The following is an 18,740-nucleotide window of genomic DNA, read 5'->3' as shown; positions in this document are numbered from 1 at the left end:
ATTGATTATTTTGACAATTATATGCATATTAATAGGAACACTTCAATTAAGGCACTCAAAAGGAAAAAAAATTATACACACAATCAAACTAGGCCATTTGCATCATTTAGCAGTGATATATTTGGTCATTGTCGTCACCATAAACCTATTTCTTTCTATGAGTTGACTTAAAAGAACTTGTCCCCTAGTGATCTTGTAGCCTTTTATAGGTATTCATAGATTTCACCTGTCTAGATAGTAAAACACAGAGGAGTGATCTGAACAAATCAAGAACTAAGAATATGTAGATAACTAGATCATTTTTATCAATAGAGTTTAGATTTGTACATGTGGAAATGACTGTGACTTGCTAATACAACAAAATTGAGTTTCAAATATCAAGATAAAATGCAAATATAAATACATCAATTTAAATCCTCAAATACTCAAATTTTAATACCTCAATAGAAAACTTATCTTTCTAAAACTAAATACAATTAGCCCTCATATTTAAATTTTAATATAATGATTAATATATCAATTTTAAAAATTAGTCAACATTTATTCCATATATTACTTGAGTAGTCTAGAGAACACATGTAATGAATATATGATATGGTACAACCTAAGTTGGTCTAGTGGTGGAGAACTTGTGCTCTTGAAAAAGAGGTCACAAGCTCAAATCCCACAACAAAAGTAAGTGAGGTAGTCAATATAAGTAGTCTTATATTGCTCGAACCCATTTAGAGATCAATAAATCTTTATATTTAATCAAGAATATGTGAGAGTTCATTTTAAAACCTCGCTCCACATTGAAACTGACATGTGTGCGATTATCACTTAATCACATGTTTCTCTTTTTACCCACCCAAATCGCTTGGTCAACCTGGCCCAATTCTCAGCATCCAAAATAAGCCCAAAATATGCCATCCTCTTCTATATAAAGATGCAACAAATCAAAATAACAACTACTAAGTTATAGACGATCAACAATAGTGTCTAAGCCACATTGAATAGTTTTCAAAAAACTATTCCATATACAATCTTAAGAAATAAAAAAATGAAAACCAATGACAACACATAGCATTTTAACCTAAGAAAACCCATTTTGATATAAAATTTACTAAGCTTAAATATTCACTATTAAAAAAGCTCACCCATTATCTAATGTAACAATGAAATTTTCCTACTCCACCCTTAAGAATGTGTAGTGAATTGAAAGTGGTTTTATATAATACATGAATTCACTCGAAACAGAAAGTTTATTGCTTTAAAATATCGAAAATTATCACAACTTTTTTTTCTTCTAAAAATACATTTTAAAAAATCACAATTTTTAGATCAACTAGTAAGCTTGACCCAAACTAGAATATTAAACATAGAAAGTACATAACATTCAACCAACAAAATGGACAAACATTTGGGTATGGTTATACTACAAGTTATGTCATATCTATAACATTATATTTTTTATTTTTTGATGAGATGTGTGAAATAAAATATTATTTTGAAAGGGTTATATATTGTTATGTTAAATGAATATGACTATTAATAGGAGACCCATGTGTTAGTTCACTGAGTCTCAACTATCACTTTAGGTAGCCCAAGTCATATATCCAACTCTTGATTTTTCCACGATTTGATGATATTTGAGATTAAAGTCATGTAATTTTCATAGTCCATAATGTTAACAATATTGATTTCTGGTTTCACTATCATCAACGTTTCGAATCATGCTACATGATCCATCAGCAAGATGAAAGCAATAACTAAGGAGAAATGGGATCATCAAATTGATATAAATGAAATTTCAAATTCTTTGATTGAGATCATGAACCAAACGTAATAAAATGTCTTAGGTTTAAATAATAGATAGAAGAGTTTTGTGACCATTGTTAAATTCGTTATCCTTATAAGACTTCTCATGTAAATTTGTATGCCACTGAAATATAACTTATTTAAATACTGGTTGCGACTACACAAATATATATATATTTTTAGCTTCCCCAAATTTCTTTTGAATAAGGCTCTAAAACCAAGACTTAACACAAAATGGAACTCTAGCTGGATTTAACAGAAAGTGGCACCTAAACAACTCCAGATAAAAACAAGTGATGCAGAAAACCCATATAATTATATTCGGTGTACCTACCCTAAACGTCTATGTAAAAACTTTACGGTACACCGACTATTGCATAGAAACATCGTCTGCACCTTCACCAAAGATTTCTTCATTCCTCAAAACTTTCTCGGCTACTTTGCCACAAATGTCGGTGTTAACTTTTAGAAAAGCACATTGGAATATGTACCTATACAAAATTAAAAAATACATTGGAATATGTATCTGTTTAAAAGAAAAAAAGCACATCTGAATATGTACCTCTTTAATAAAATAAGTTTTAGGCTGTGCATAGCCACTTTCTGGTACATCAACAATTGCCTAGAACCGTGTCTGTGTAGAATTTTGAACCTGACCTATCCTCTCTGAACCAACTGATTAGTAAACAATAACAACAAAAAGAAGAAAACACCAATATCTTTATTGAAGCTTAATTAAAAAATTACATAGATGCTGTATATATAAAGAATTTGCAGTCTAGAAGAATAAATAATAACTGCAGTTCTAAATATATTCCTAGCTTTGCATGGAAAGCTACTAAGGCTCTCAAACTAAAAAAAGCAAACTACTCCCTAAATTAAGAATACAATAAGTGCATGCACAACATGCTTTATTTACTAAAAACAAACTCATGGAAAAAGCAAAACTAAAAATAGTCCTAAGGATTCATGCATGCTGGAGTACATGCTTTATTTGCATGAATAAACAAAAAAAAACTATTAACTAAAAATATCTTATGCATGGTGATGAATGGATAGCTTCATGTCCAAACTGGAGTTGCTTGGAGCTGCATGCTAGAGCAGCATCACTTATCAACATACTCCCCCTTGATGCTCAGAGGGCTGACGATCTTATCTCGTAGTGCTATAAACTGAGCTTTCGCAACCGCTTTGGTGAATATATCTGCTAGCTGATCCTGGGTGTTGATGTGCTTCAATTCGACATCCTTCTTTTGCACCAAATCTCGTATGAAGTGATATTTCAAATCAAAATGCTTAGTTCTGCTGTGATGAACTGGATTCTTAGCTAACTTGATGGCACTCACATTGTCACAATAAATTACTGTAGGCTGAATTTGTTTTTCTCCAATTTCTTCCAAAACTTTTCTGAGCCAAAGAGCTTGTGTACCTGCTGAGGTAATTGCAACATACTCCGCTTCTGTAGATGAGAGGGCAACAATACTTTGCTTTTTTGAGCTGCAGGTAATTAAACCGGAACCAAAAGAAAAACAATTTCCAGATGTAGATTTACGGTCATCCATACTACCTCCCCAATCTGAATCACTAAAACCTACTAGATTGAACTTTTCAGAAGGGTAGTAATGAATACCAAAACTTGAATTCCCTTTCACATACCTCAAAATCCTCTTGGTTGCCTTCATATGTATTTCAGATGGATTTGTCATATACTTTGAAACAAGTGAAACTGAATAGGCAATATCAGGACTCGTGTGGATTAGAAACATCAAGCTCCCCACAATACTTCTGTAAGTTGTCTCATCAACTAAATCAGCACCATCATCTCTACATAACAAATCTCCATGAGCACTTGGAGTGGGGGCAGGGTTACAATCAGTCATATTAAATTTCTTCAACATATCCTGTGCATACTTTGTTTGACAAATGAAAATCTCATCCTTACTTTGATAAACCTCCATTCCTAGAAAATATTTCATTAGACCAAGATCTTTCATCTCAAATTCTTTCATCGTAGCAGCTTTGAATTCATCTTTCATCTTAGAACTACTACCCATATACAAAAGATCATCAACATGCATACTTATGATGAGAATATCAATACCTTCTTGTTTGTAGTATAGGGTAGGATCACTCTTACTTCTCTGGAAGCCATTCTCCTGAAAATATCCATCAATCCTGGCATACCATGCTCTTGGTGCTTGCTTGAGGCTATACAAAGCCTTCTTCAACTTGTAGACATAATTATCTTTTCCTTCCAATTCAAAACCTTGTGGCTGCTCCACATATACTTCCTCTTCTAAGTACCCATTCAAGAAGGCACTTTTCACATCCATATGATGTATGCTCCACTTCTTTTGAGCTGCTAATGAAATCAACATTCTTATGGTCTCTTGTCTTGCTACTGGTGCAAATGTCTCTTCATAATCAATTCCATACTTTTGTGTGAAGCCTTTAGCAACTAATCTCGCTTTGTGTCTTTCAACACTCCCATCACTGTTAAATTTGGTCTTGTAGACCCATTTGGTGCCAATCCTTTTTTTGTCATGTGGAAGTTCTGTTAACTCCCAAGTGTCATTCCTGTGAATGGAATCCATCTCTTCTTCCATGGCTTTCACCCAAACTTCATTAGTACATGCATCTTCAAAACATGATGGTTCAAAATCAGCCTTGGTTAATAAAGCAAAATTCACTGTTTCACCTACTGGGTTTTCTTCATGTACTTGATTTCCACTTCTCTGGTAGATATCACTCAATCTCCTTACTTTCCTTGTAGAACTTGGAGAAGAAGCTGGACTTGAACTTGGTACTAAAGAACTTGATGAAGGGTTGCTTGGTGGAGTTAAACCACTAGATATAGAAACATTAGTTGGCTGCTCATGATCAATATCAGCAATTATATCATCATTCAAAATAGATTTTGGCTTCTCAACATGGCCCTTTTTATGACCATAAACTCTCCCTTCATCAAAAATCACATCTCTTGATACAATAAGCTTGTTAGTGAGGGGATTATATAATCTATAAGCCTTGCTTTTCTCACTATACCCAATAAAAATACATGACTCACTCTTTGCATCTAACTTCTGTCTATTTTGATCCGGTATATGCACATAAGCCAAACAACCAAAAACTTTGAAATGATTAACATTAGGCCTTTTACCATACCAAGCTTCATAAGGAGTCATCTTTTCTAGTGCACTGGTGGGGCTACGGTTGAGGATGTACACCACTGTAGCAACTCCATCTCCCCAATAAGAATTGCTCAATCCCTTGGTTTGTAACATGCACCTTGCCATTTCAACCACAGTACGATTCTTCCTTTCAGCTACTCCATTCTGTTGAGGTGTGTATGCAGTAGTAAGTTGCCTCTTGATGCCATTAAAATCACAATAACTTTGGAAAGCCTTTGAGCAAAACTCTCCTCCACGATCAGTCCTTAAACATTTGATCTTGCACCCTTTCTCATTTTCTACAAGGGCTTTAAACTTCTTGAATGTATCCAAGGCTTCATCTTTGGCCTTCAAAAAATATACCCAACAATTTCGTGAGTAATCATCAATAAAAGTGATGAAATATGATGACTTACCCAAACTCTTAGTCTGCATAGGACCACATATATCTGAATGAACAAGCTGAAGTGGGTGATGAGCCCTCCATGCATTGCCCTTTGGAAACTTTTCTCTTGCATGCTTTCCTTTACTACAACCTTCACAAACCTCCTTGTGTTCCTCAACCTTGGGCAAACCAGAAACTAATGCATGTGAGGTTAGAAACTTCAAACTATGAAAATTTAAATGCCCATACCTGAAATGCCATAACCAACTTGAATCCTCATAAGCCATATTTGCCAAACTGTTGTTATGTTCACCAAACCTCAAGGGGAACATCCTATTTCTTGTCATAAGAACAACAGTGATCACCCTATTATCCTTATTCTTATCATAGATAGTACAAGTCTTATTCTCAAAGACTACTTTATAATTTTTCTCACATAGCTGCCCAACACTTAACAAATTGTGCTTCAATTGTGGAGTATAATAAATATCATGAATACTCTTTATACCTTCTTTTGTTTGGACCTCCATAGCTCCTTTGGCAGCAACCTCCAATGATTTATCATCACCAAGCTGGATCTTGGATTTGAAACTTCCATCCTTTGTTGAGAACAACTTCTCATTCCCTGTCATATGGTTAGAGCATCCAGAATCTAGGTACCAAACATCTTTACTAGTATTTTCACCCTTGGCATAAGATAAAAATAACTGATCAGGAGGATTGTCACTACTTTCTTGAGGATAGTTAGCACTTTTACCTTCTTTCAATCTGCATTCTCTTTCAAAGTGGCCATACCTATTACAATGGTAACATTGAACATTTCTCTTATCAAATCTGCCTCTACCTCTTCCTCTGAAACCACCACTTCCTCTTGAGCCACCTCTTCCTCTACCTCTTGAAGAATTTTGGCTTTGCCCTTTACCTTGACCTTGATTGATTTTGGCACTACTGCTGCTTGTATCTTCATCTTTTGTGATTAGCAATCTAGAGGAAAACGCTTTCTCTTCACCTTCAAAAGAATCTTTCAATCTTTCTTAATGAGACATTAGGGATCCAACCAGTTGATCAAACTGTAGTTTTGTCAAATCCTTGCTTTCTTCTATGATTATTGCTACATGATTCCATCTGGGTGTCAAAGATCTCAACACCTTTTTAATCAAAACTTCATTGCTTACAATTTCTCCAAGTGTAGCTATTTTATTGACTACATCTTTGACTCTGACACAATAATCACTTATACTTTCAGCTTCTTGCATCTTCAAATTCTCAAACTCTCGCTTCAATGTCTGAAGCTTGACCACTTTAACTTGATCACTACCCTGGTAAGCTTCTTGTAGAGTCTTCCAAGCATCTTTGGCAGTTGTTGCTCCTGATATTCTTGGAAATAAGCTCTTATCAAGAGCTATCTGAATGTGAAACAAAGCTTGAGCATTCTTTTTCCTTGCTTCCTTTCTTGCTGTTCTTTCATTGGCTGTAAGGGCATTCCAATCAGTTGGCTCTTCATAACCTGATTCAATAATCTCCCACAAATCTTTTCCAATAAAAAAGGTCAGCATCTTGATGCACCAATAATCATAATCATTCCCATCAAATTCTGGAACGGGCATATGGTTAGAATTTGACATGATTAACTTTGGCGAAATTCCAACAATAAAACTTTAACCCAAAACAATTTTACCTGCTCTGATACCACTTGTAGAATTTTGAACCTGACCTATCCTCTCTGAACCAACTGATTAGCAAACAATAACAACAAAAAAAAGAAAACACCAATATCTTTATTGAAGCTTAATTAAAAAATTACATAGATGCTGTATATATAAAGAATTTGCAGTCTAGAAGAATAAATAATAACTGCAGTTCTAAATATATTCTTAGCTTTGCATGGAAAGCTACTAAGGCTCTCAAACTAAAAAAAGCAAACTACTCCCTAAATTAAGAATACAATAAGTGCATGCACAACATGCTTTATTTACTAAAAACAAACTCATGCAAAAAGCAAAACTAAAAATAGTCCTAAGGATTCATGCATGCTGGAGTACATGCTTTATTTGCATGAATAAACAAAAAAAAAACTATTAACTAAAAATAGCTTATGCATGGTGATGAATGGATAGCTTCATGTCCAAACTGGAGTTGCATGGAGCTGCATGCTATAGCAGCATCACTTATCAACAGTCTGCACCTTAACGGAAATTTCCTTTTTCTTTAGCACTTTTCCGGCTGTTTTATGTGGGAGTTATCTGAACATAGCCTACCTCACCACTGTTCAGTGCAGAGACCCTTCTTTGTTCTGGAGATATTTGCTTTGTTTAGTATTAAGATGGCATCCTCCAGCCGCGCCAACACTAGCGATACAGAATGCTGTAATGATGTTAAGAAAGGTATGCAAGAAGTAGTTTTTATGCACAATCTGTGTTTTCCGTATGCCTTTTTCAGTTGCGTAAACAAGATCTGTATAGTTGAGGTGGAGGAAAGTAGATCTAATTTTCTTTTTGGTCTGATTAAAGATGTAACTGCTGATAAAATGTCCTAACTATTGAATAGCATTTAACGTGTTGTTGGTTACCATATTCCATTAACCAGTGATAAGAATTAATTTTTACAAAAAGAAATGAGAGGCTGCCAAATGTCCCCAGATCCAGATAATCACTAATTACAAGTTTAAAAGAAGGGTTTTACGCACCTCTGTATAGCATACGTCTTTGAATACCCTTTACAACACCGTTAGATTCATACAGCTATAGTGGATGAAATGAGAAGTTTTTGGTTTTTATATTGTATCAAGTCCTAAAATGTTTAGGAATAAACCATCAAACGAGAAAGATCAAACCTGATATGTCAAAAGCAGCAGTGATAAAGCAGAGAGTAACGTGTTATAACAGCCATAGAAAAGTCAGGTATCGCAGAAAAAGAGAACTGTTATCTATGATTTTCTAGTGGAAATGTCAATCCCTAATCCCAAGTTTTCAAAGGGTTTTATGCACAGCCCTGTATTATGTCATTGAGCATCCTTTACGGCGACGCTTTAGATTTGTACAACTAAGGCGGATGAAATGCGATTTTTTTTGGTTTTTTATTTTGTATCAAGTTTTAATGTTTACCAGACCATCTACATTAGGAGCTGAACCACCACTCAACCTTCTATATTCCTTCAACGAAGAGAAAGTTTCCTCTAACGTAGGATCCTACAAACAGCTGAATACGGATTCCGGTACTGGTCCGCTACCTGTCTTGCAGGCTGGGCTAACCGATCCGATCTGGTAAGATGTATCGCCATCCTCTAGTGCCATCTCTGGTAAGATGTATTGTCATCTTTTATTTTAATGATGGATCTAAATGATCCCAAACTTTGTTAAAAAAAATCTCACACACTACTGAAATTTGTAAGAACAAATAGTAGCAATGTTGTCCACACAGAAGCCCTACACAACATTCTTTCCATCAATAAGAGCTTTATAAAATACCTTCTCTCTTAAAATAATACATTATATGGCCATCTTCCAGATCCTATCACATGTATTGAAATACAATGGAAACAATATATAGCGCTTTCTATATGAATTCTCTAATACTGTGACTATTCATATTTACCATCATGTCCATGCAAGAAACAATCTGTCCCAAATCATCCCTATCTTTCGCAAAGTTATACATATATGTATACATAAGAGTTGTGGGTTTTGCAGCTCCAAGAATCAATAGGGGTTGTCCTCCTATCAAGGAATGCATAATTCCACATAAGCTAGTAGAAATCAGTGTCTGAATAGCAGTTAAGGTGCCATCTGCAAAATAAAAAATGTGCTAAGAAGGTATTACCATATGTTTTCAGAAATATCTTTGAAATCAAGCAAATTTACATTCACAAATCCAATAACTAGATACGAAGCATCCTTAAGAAGCGATAAAGGATTTTTAGTACCGATGGAAGATGAAAATGAAAACATAGCTGTCAATTCAATCCTCACACCAAATGCTATAACAAGAAGAGCAGAGACAAAGAAAATATAGGTAGTTGGAGACAAAATTCTGTAGGAAGGAAAATAAGTTATTGATTCATTTATAATAGTCATTATCAGCATTGTCAACTTGGTTTTCTATGATCGAAATCAAACCTCTAGGAGGCTGTAATAAGAAACCTCCAAATAGGTAAATAAACCGTCCAATTTAATAAGAACTGTATGACAATGCTTTAGACATAAAAATACCACTTTATTGGATCTAAAACACACTCAGAAATCCTCCAAATACAAATGTTATTGCTGCAACTTAAACAACACTCTGAACACCCACTTCCATGACAGCTTTACCTAACACACTAGATAGAATTTCACAACTCTATATGGTGCTCGCTCTTCTAAAACTTTACATATCTGATGATCTCATACCCGAAGTCTGAAATGCCACTCCTATTGTTATCTTATTGACAAGTCTGAAAAATAAATATCAAAAACATCAAATAAGAGTCATGCATTGTATTGTATCTAAAAATTTGTTTTTCTCCACAAAATGGACCAACAGGGGATCCTTGTCTGAGCATTTTCTTAGGTTGAAAGACCTAAGTGATCAATCACCTATCAACCATAAATCAAAAAGTAAAACATAAAAATATAGTTGCTCTAGTGACACACAATCTTCCCCCTCTTAATGAAACATTTATTGAGTCCCTGAGTCTGTTGGATAAAGGTTAGACATTAAAATGTAAGCATGTCAGTACATATATATAGTAAAAGGAATATGGCCAAAACAATTGGGGGAGCCAATTATTTGGGTGTATTGAAAGTGCTTTTGCGAAAAAACATAAAGGCAGCGGCAAAGCGCATTCTGTGAAACAATTTATAGAGATTTTGTCAAAAACAAAAGTGAAGGGTTTTGCTTGCTTAAGTGCATCAATGTTAAGAAGAAATGTCAAAAGTGTTTGTATTATTTGGCTTATAATAAGTCAAAATTTTAGGCTAATGCAACAATTAATGAAGGGATATAGATTTTTCAAGAGGAATATGCTTTTATTCTCTGCTAAAATGAGAAAGAAGACAGTAGATGTTAGTTCTTTGTTTCAACAGAATTGCACCATTTCAAACCAACTGAAACATCTTATCACAACTCACAAATCTAAATTTGATATGAATTCTTTTGTTTCAACAGAGAATAAATGAGATAAATTTAAAGGTTTTAAAAACTAAAACATAATAAATTTGATATGTCCTTAGTACTTACTATCATCTTGGAAGATTGTGTATCACTGTCTTTTCTCTTGTGATTTTGATAGTACTCTGTTATCTTACTTCTTGTGACAACTTTCATTGAAAACACTATTCTGAAGGTTCCTAACACAGTGGCTACCATAATAGTAGTGTTTATGTCACTGTCTTTCTACTTTGATCGTTGTATATTGTGGTCATGTTATTAGACTTTTCATACTATTATTACACCTTTGCCATTTCTTCTATCACTCATTGTTGGAACTTTCACTTGAAATGCATATACTTTTCCTTTAACAGGCCCATAATATCTCTGACCAGCGTATGAAAGATGTGTTCATGGAGTCTCTCTTCATTGCTCATCAGGACAGTCATTGGATCTTTGAATAGTGGAATTTCTTACTATGCGATGATAATGGTAATTCAAATGTGATTCATGAAAGAAATCCTCGCAGTGACCTGTTTGTCTCCTTACATTCAATTGTTCTATTGTGATGTCCATAGAGTAGAATCATTGTATTTTCTCATTGGTTTTGACTTCAAGAAATTCCTCTATGACTGTGATTATGACAGTCCTCCCGATGCTTTATCTTATCAATCTTTGATCAAGGCTTCCTTTATGCGGTAACAATGTCATTTGGCTGCTTTTCTGATTATTGTTTCATGTTGCTTATCTTCTCATGACCCTTTCAAAACCACAGACTGTCCTATAAACCTAAAGGATTGTTTTTACAATGTTTTTTTTAATGACCTCGCTTTGACTGCCTTTTTGAAATTGTGGTCTTTCTTCCATGTTTAAGGCTATAACCCACTTGATAGAGGTTGCAAAAAACATCTTCACGAGCCCTCAATGCAGTATTACGGGCTGCTCTCTTTATTTCCCTTAACTGTCATCAATGCACTTGTTGGGCTATGAACTTGAAATACTTGTCTCTGCAAAACAAAAAATGCTTGCGTATTGGTTTCTATTGTGGCTTTGTTTTAGATTTGTGCATCTTTAGGTACCAGCTCCATACCACTTTTCACTATCACACCCTCATAGATCCTGCTCTTGTAGCTTGTATTGCTACTCTTACTTTTGCTATGCCTGGGATATGTGTTTAAGCATGGAACCTTATGTTGGCTTCCCTTTAGCACTATAAAGATCACTTTGAAAAAACTATATCTTTATGACATACAGGAACCTAGGGTATCATGGTTATGACACATGTCCTTTTGAAAATTTCTTTGATAGAACTTTTTCTTACATACTACCATTGTTCTCTGGACTACAAACTCTGTCTCTTTAGCTTGGATTGTGATATTTGATAAAAAGATTGTTCTTGTCGATTTTCATCTTTCATGATTTGTACATTCTACAATAAATATCATTGTTAAGAATTCTAGCTATTGCTCCAGGCCTCCTTAAGCTATGGACTGTACTTTCCACATGCCTTCCTTTATAGATGCTGCTACAGATCAGCGTGATATTGTCAACATTGTCTATTTATTGAAACCTTTTGACTGTCTTTGCTTCTTCACTGTATCACAAGCCCTTTTATTTTGAAATCTTGTATGTTACAAATATTGTCTTGAAGCTTTATGATTGTGATTGGTCTTTGTAGTCATTGTTTTCTCTGTCACATACCTGTGATCTGCAACGTGACTGAATTTTGAAGCTTTGTTCACTATGAAGTTGGACTGAAACTTTCCTCTAAATGACTTTCACTGTTCTTTTATCTTGCAAACCTGATGGGGCTATCTTTCACTCACCATATGTATTTTCAATAGTCTTTCTCTTGTCTCTAGGCTATACTTTATTGTTTGTCTCTGGTGGGTATTTGAGGACTGCCATTTATTCATTGTTCACTGCTCTCTAATGATTGTCCTAGACATTATTATGCCTCTTGTACAAAGGGATGCCACTGGTTTTTTCAATACAACTAGGAATCTTAAGAGGTAGAATTTTGTCTTTCAATGATTGGGCTTCTTCATGAATCTACTTATCTTGCTATCTAAAGTTGCATATAAAGTGTTCAAGCCTTTAATGTTTCATTGCTATTGATCTTCATCTATCATGAAGGCTTGCATATGTTGAACTTTTGAGTTGCAATACTCTCCTTTCTTTGTGCATTTTCTTATTCATTGAAAGCCATTGATGTTTTATTGTTCATTGTGTTCATCATTGGTTTAACTACTTTGGTCTAAACAAATGACTGTTTTCACTTCAAATATCATTTGCTAAAGACAATGAAATTACCGAACACTTCAGATGCTATGGAGTTTAATAGTGCAAGGCTCCTATCTAATGACTTGAACACTCAATGCCTCTTATGGAACCGTGAATGGAAAAAGCAAAAGGTCACAAATCACTAAAAAGATCTCATCATGAATAGCCAATAACTCCTCCCCAAATCTCTAAAAAATAGTAAATATATCATGGAAAGTAAACTTATCTTATAGAGTTTTTGATAGTGAAAACACCTCTGCTTGATATACTATTATTTGGAGTTTAGATATTGTAAAGCGGAAAATCGCGATCAAACCCTAAGTGTTCCACCCACCACTCCAAGGAGAGAGAAAGGAGGTCACTAGGGTTGACGATTTTCACTTAGGGGAGACTTTACATTCAAAAGAGGGGTTGAAACCCACAAGATCCAATCCTACACTATGCAAGATTGGATTCTAAATGAGTTTCAAGGGTTAAGACAGCAAGGCTACCCTCTTTTGTAAAGAATGTAGATAGAAGGATTAAGCTAGGAACGCATGAAAAGTGAGAAAGATTCGCTTATAAACAGAGATGGGAATATAGGATGAAGCTGCGGACCTGGAATTAGCAGTAAAATGTTGAGACGGTACTGTCCTGCAAATTTGAGTGAAAGTTGACGGGACGATGGCGCCCGGCGTGCACACGGTCCTCCGAAAAATCCGCGAAACGAAGGGGGATCTGTTCGTCTCTGCACAAGGATTCCAGATCTTCAATTACAGCCACGTACTTGCAACCTACACACAGAAAAGAGAGGACGATTGGGGGGTTAGGGATTAGGGGTTTGCCCTTAGGTCAAACCCTGGCAAACCCCGGTTTTGGAATTAACCAAGAAATGAGAAATGCTGTAAATGTAAATGATTGTAATGTGATAAAGTACCAATACCTTGTTGTAAGAATGTTTGTATTCTTACATGCGAAGGTGTAATGTTGTTGTATGTTGTATGTTGTATGTGATCTCCTCTTCAATGGTTGAATCCTTGTCTTGAATGCAACACTTAGCCTTGAATGGAGACTTAGAATGATCAATTGCTTGAAGGAATGCTTAAATGCTTGAATGTTTGAATGTTTGAATATCGCTTCCGCCTTTTTTCCATCTCCCAAAATGGGAGAGGAAATGTAGTTTATATACTTGCCAATTAGGGTTGAAAGACTGATTTTTCCGTCCTTGGGCCGACCAGGAAACATTATTTCCTAATTTGCAAACTTAAAGACCCGAAGCCCCAAAAGAGACCGGGCCCAAAAATAGGGCAAGGGACCAGGGCGCTGGGCGCCATGGTCCCACCTCCAGGGACAGCAGGGTGCAAGGAGGATCAGGCCAGGGTGCTGAAAAATGCAGTTTTTGATGTCATGAACAAGTTTCGGGGTCTCCATTCAGGTTCCGTGTTGCATCGCCATCGTGAAGACCCAAATGGAGTCGAAATTGCAAGTGTCGCAATTTTAGGACACTACATTTAGCCCCCACTTTAGCGGGAGTATAAGCGTACGCTCATACTTTCGGTAAAGTACAAGGAAACAACATTGAAAGACTTTCACCACGTCAAGGAGGCAAGACACACCAAGCCCCCAGTGGACTAAGGATCTTACGACTTCGATTGACAAAGTAAAAGGGAAGATCACGAGGGAGAACCATGACTGTCAGTAGTAAGGTTCCCTCACTATGAGTCATGCAAGAGAAATACCAAAAATTTTCAAGGCAAAGCTAAGTTCGCCAAGAAATGTTCAAGTATCCTGAAGGGATAGACGGGGTGTATGCCCCCCTACGTTAAAGCGATCGCACATGCCTCAATTGGGGTGATTGCTTTAAGGTAGTGATACACATAAGAAATGAGAAGGGAAAGGAGCACGTTATCACAAAGATTTAGCCCCCAAGTGTGAGATAAACCCAAGGATAATAGACACAAAACACAAAGCACGAGGTGACTTCGCTTTCCTCGGGGTCAGTATGCTGTATGATAATTCATGTATATCATATGTATGTATGCATAATTGTTCTTCATTCCTCAATCAAGGAAGGTCACCTAGAAGAAGGGAACACATGTGTCTTTTGAGTCAACATGAGAGAGACCAAAAGAGGTCTCAATGCTTTGCATCGTCCTCAAGTAGACAACACTAAGGACAACAAATAGAAGAATGAGAATAACACATAGAAGAAGTAACAAAAGAGAGGAGGAGAGAATCTGCTATGCTAATGAAACTAGTCTAGCACGTCATCCACCCCCCGATCTTGCTGATCAATATTTCGGGAAGGCAAGAAACACGCTAGAGGAGGAACATTCAACACAGCAGATGGAGCTATCACAAGATCCAAACAAGGGCTATGTTCATGTTCCAAGCCACGTTGTTCTTGTCTAGGAGCTAGGATAAGTGCTTTAGAAAATTCGTTAGATAAATGGTTATCAACATCAACATATTCATATTCACTATCAGAAGCAAGAGAAGTAACATTTTCATCATGAATAATATTTTCATCTATATCATCATCAAGATTTATAAAAATAGGATCTTTAACTCGCACAGGATCAAAACCATCATGCATCTTATGTTTAGGAGATTTTGGAGAAAATGGAATAATGCTTGTTGAAGGTGTTTTTGGAGATTGCAAAGTTTGAGAAGCAGCTGCTTGAGCTCTAAGACGACGCTTTCGTCGGCATTCACGTGCAGAACGATTTCGTCTAGTCTTAGTAGGAAGTGGAGAAGATTGAGGAGGAGGAATGTTCTCATCCTTATCACTTGGGTGTTTAGGTTGTGGTCTCTTAGGCTGGATAATAGGATAAGAGGAAGGTCTCTTCTCTCCATAAGAGGAAGGAGGAGGAACTGCTCTGTATAAAGGAGGAATATTTGGTTTAGGAAGGAGACCAAGTCCATCATGACGAGGAGGTATAGGTCTACTTTTAGAAAGTTTATTAGGCATAGACATAGTCACATCCATAGGAATGGGTTGGGAATCTTCTTGAGGAAAGACATTAGTTTTATCTTTCAAAGGAAGAACTTCCTTCTCAAGAACGATAGGAATATCAAGTTTGGGTGTTCGAGGTTCACTTAGAGATAGGATCATATCTTTTTTCCACTTTTGATAAGATTTGAAAAGATGATCACTTCGCGGAGGAAGAGATTGGAATTGTTTAGGCCAAAAATAATCAATAGGAACGCTAGAAGCTCTTTCAGCTGGTTTAAAGAGACTATGATTGACAGTAACAACTTCACCATTATGGGGAAATTTCAAACATTTATGAATAGGAGAAGCAATAGCTTTCATGGAAGATAGCCAAGGATAGCCTAGCTTCACACGAAATTGTTCAGATGAGGGAATAATAGCAAAGTTCACATCAAGGGATTTGTTATGGACCTCAATAGGTAATGTAATAGAACCAATTGCAGGAGAAGAAAATGCATCAAATAATTTCACAATCACATCTGTTTTGTCATAGATCACTTGATTCAATTGCAAAGTAAAAAGAAATTCTTCAGTAATAACATTAACCATGCACGAAGGATCAATAAGTACTCCACGGTAAGGTGTATTCTTGACTTTTGCAACTATGTATAAAGGACCATCAGGTGCCCTGATAGTTTCACTAGAATAAAATGTGATGGAAGGTTCTTTAGGGTTTTCTTGCTGCTGTACAAAGTTAATCACATTCGGAGTCATAGACACAAGACCATCAGATGAGAAAGAGGAATCATTAGTCTCAATCACATTAGAGGTATGAGAAGGTAATGGATCAGTAAAAATCTTAAGATTTTGGTTAGGAGGAGCTACAGATGTGTTGCCTTTATCATTCATACCAGAAACAGAGATAGTATTATTATCAATCAAATCTTGAATTTTACCCTTTAAAGCAAAACATTTTTCAGTATCATGCCCAGGTTGACGATGAAATTGACAAAAAGATTTGTTATCAAAATAGGGTGAATTAATCTTTGCAGGATCAATTTGCTTTATAGGAGGTAGAGTAAGCACATTTTGTTCCAATAACTTATTCATAATACTATGCAATGATTCATTCAAAGGAGTAAACTTTCTTTCTTTCTTGAAAAACTTAGAAATAGGAGGCACACCTGATGCTGCATTCACATTGTTGTTGATGATGTTTTCATTGAACTTAATGGACTCTCTGTTCGGTTTAAACTTTCCAAATGGTTGTTGACTAATATCACCCTTATCACTCGGAGCCATAGGATTTGCTTGTTCCATTTGACTCACAGTCAGTTGATAATTGTGAAGAGTTGCACACAACTGTTTGAAAGAAGTAAACTCAGAAAACAAAAGTTTTTCTCTAATATCTTTTTGTAAATTAGAAATAAAGATTCTTTGAACATCATTGTCAGGCACTGGAAAAGAGATTTGAGCATACAAATGCTTATATCTACCAATGAAATCAATCACTTTTTCTTTAACACCTTGTTTACAATGCATTAAATCAATCAAAGTAACTTTAGGATTTATATTGTTTTGAAATTGTTGAATAAAAGCATTTGCAAGTTGTTCGAAAGAAGTAATAGAATAAGAAGGCAACGAGCAATACCATTGTAGGGCTTTATCTCTTAATGTCCTAGTAAACAGTTTTGCAAGCAACCTTTGGTCATAAGCAAAATCGGTACATATTGTTTGAAAAGTCTTAACATGTGTTAGAGGATCACCTTTACCATTATAAAGCTCCAAATGCGGGATTTCAACATGTTTAGGGGGAATAGCTCGAACAATGTCAAGAGAAAGTGGGCTCGCAACATCAAATGTGGGCACACTAAACTTAGATTGATTCATAGAGGCAATTTGTTGCTGTAAAGAAGAGACAATTTGTGCAAGATTGTTAATGGTCGCTTCAGTCGAAGAGTTCATATTAGACGTGTTAGATTGTGATGGAGGTATTATGTTATTGAAAGAAGGTATTGATTGAGAATAAGGTGACGGGACACTATGATAGTTAGTCATAGGAGATGATTGGAAAAGAGGAGCACCACAAGGAGGAATGGAATGGTTAAATGAATTGCCCCCTTGCGTCATGTTCATTTGTGGAGATATAATAGGGACATTCATTGAAGGGATGAATGAAGAATTTGGATTGAATGAAGGAAGAGGGTTAATTGAAGAGGTAGGATTGCCCCCATGACTGGTGATCATAGGCGGAATGTCTTGTATAGAAGTAGTCATTATGTTTGATGTAAAGGTAGGTACGCTAGCAATAGAAGTTGTCAAAGGAATAGAATGATTAACTTGAGTGGGAGGTTGTGTATAACCTAAAGTTTCAACACAACTCTTCATAGGCATCACATTCGAATCCACAATGTGTGCAATACCACGCAAAATATCAATTCCATTCTTATCACTTTGAACCATACGTTTTAGACCCTCAATTAATGAAAGAGCTTGACTATCGGGATACTCATGAGACATCCATTGCTGAAAATCATCAAATTGGTTATCCAATTTTGAAAGTTGTTCTACAGAAACCTCATGGAGAGCTTCTTCATCATTAGGAGGATTAGAGGAATTAACCGTGTCCTCGTTAAAAAGGTTATTCAAATTAGGTTCCATCTCCTCGGTAATTAAACCTTGGAAAGACTTAATTCTAAGGCTTCGTCTAACGGGAATAGTGTAAGTAGGGCTTATTGTTGTAAAACTCATGCACTAGAGAGGGAGAGAAGATTTTGAATTTAGAGGTAGCAAATTTCAATAAAATCAGCCAATCTCCTAGATTTAGGCTGTTAAATGCAATCACGACAATCTCCTGAAATTTCGAAAAAAATGTCAGGGACCGTGGCGAACGGAGTGCACACGGTCCTCGCAACTTTTTTCGAAATTTTCAGGGATGAAAGTTATGATGATTTTAGAGCTAATCTGAAAAAATTGAGTGATTTTATGATCCGTAGATAGGCCAAATTAAAGTTGCAATCTCAAAATTGAACCCTACCAAGATTGTCGAAAAATGCAAAATTTG

The 18,740-nt window shown here is 35.8% G+C and overlaps 1 protein-coding gene across 1 annotated transcript in view; it reads left to right on the top strand.

The window, feature by feature from the left end:
* Positions 1 to 7,522: 7,522 nt before the first annotated feature.
* LOC131055965 (disease resistance protein RUN1) overlaps positions 7,523 to 18,740 on the top strand; it is a 32,203-nt gene continuing 20,985 nt past the window's right edge. Inside the window, exon 1 of the mRNA XM_057990280.2 lies at positions 7,523 to 7,736. Within this exon, the coding sequence (XP_057846263.2) occupies positions 7,583 to 7,736 (154 nt within the window). The 5' untranslated portion in view covers positions 7,523 to 7,582. The remainder of the gene's footprint in view (positions 7,737 to 18,740) is intronic.

This window comes from Cryptomeria japonica, chromosome 8 (assembly GCF_030272615.1).
Source record: "Cryptomeria japonica chromosome 8, Sugi_1.0, whole genome shotgun sequence".
Classification (NCBI taxonomy): Eukaryota; Viridiplantae; Streptophyta; class Pinopsida; order Cupressales; family Cupressaceae; genus Cryptomeria; species Cryptomeria japonica.
The sequence above is the reverse complement of the archived record's forward strand: the minus strand, read 5'-3'. Positions and strand labels throughout refer to the sequence as shown.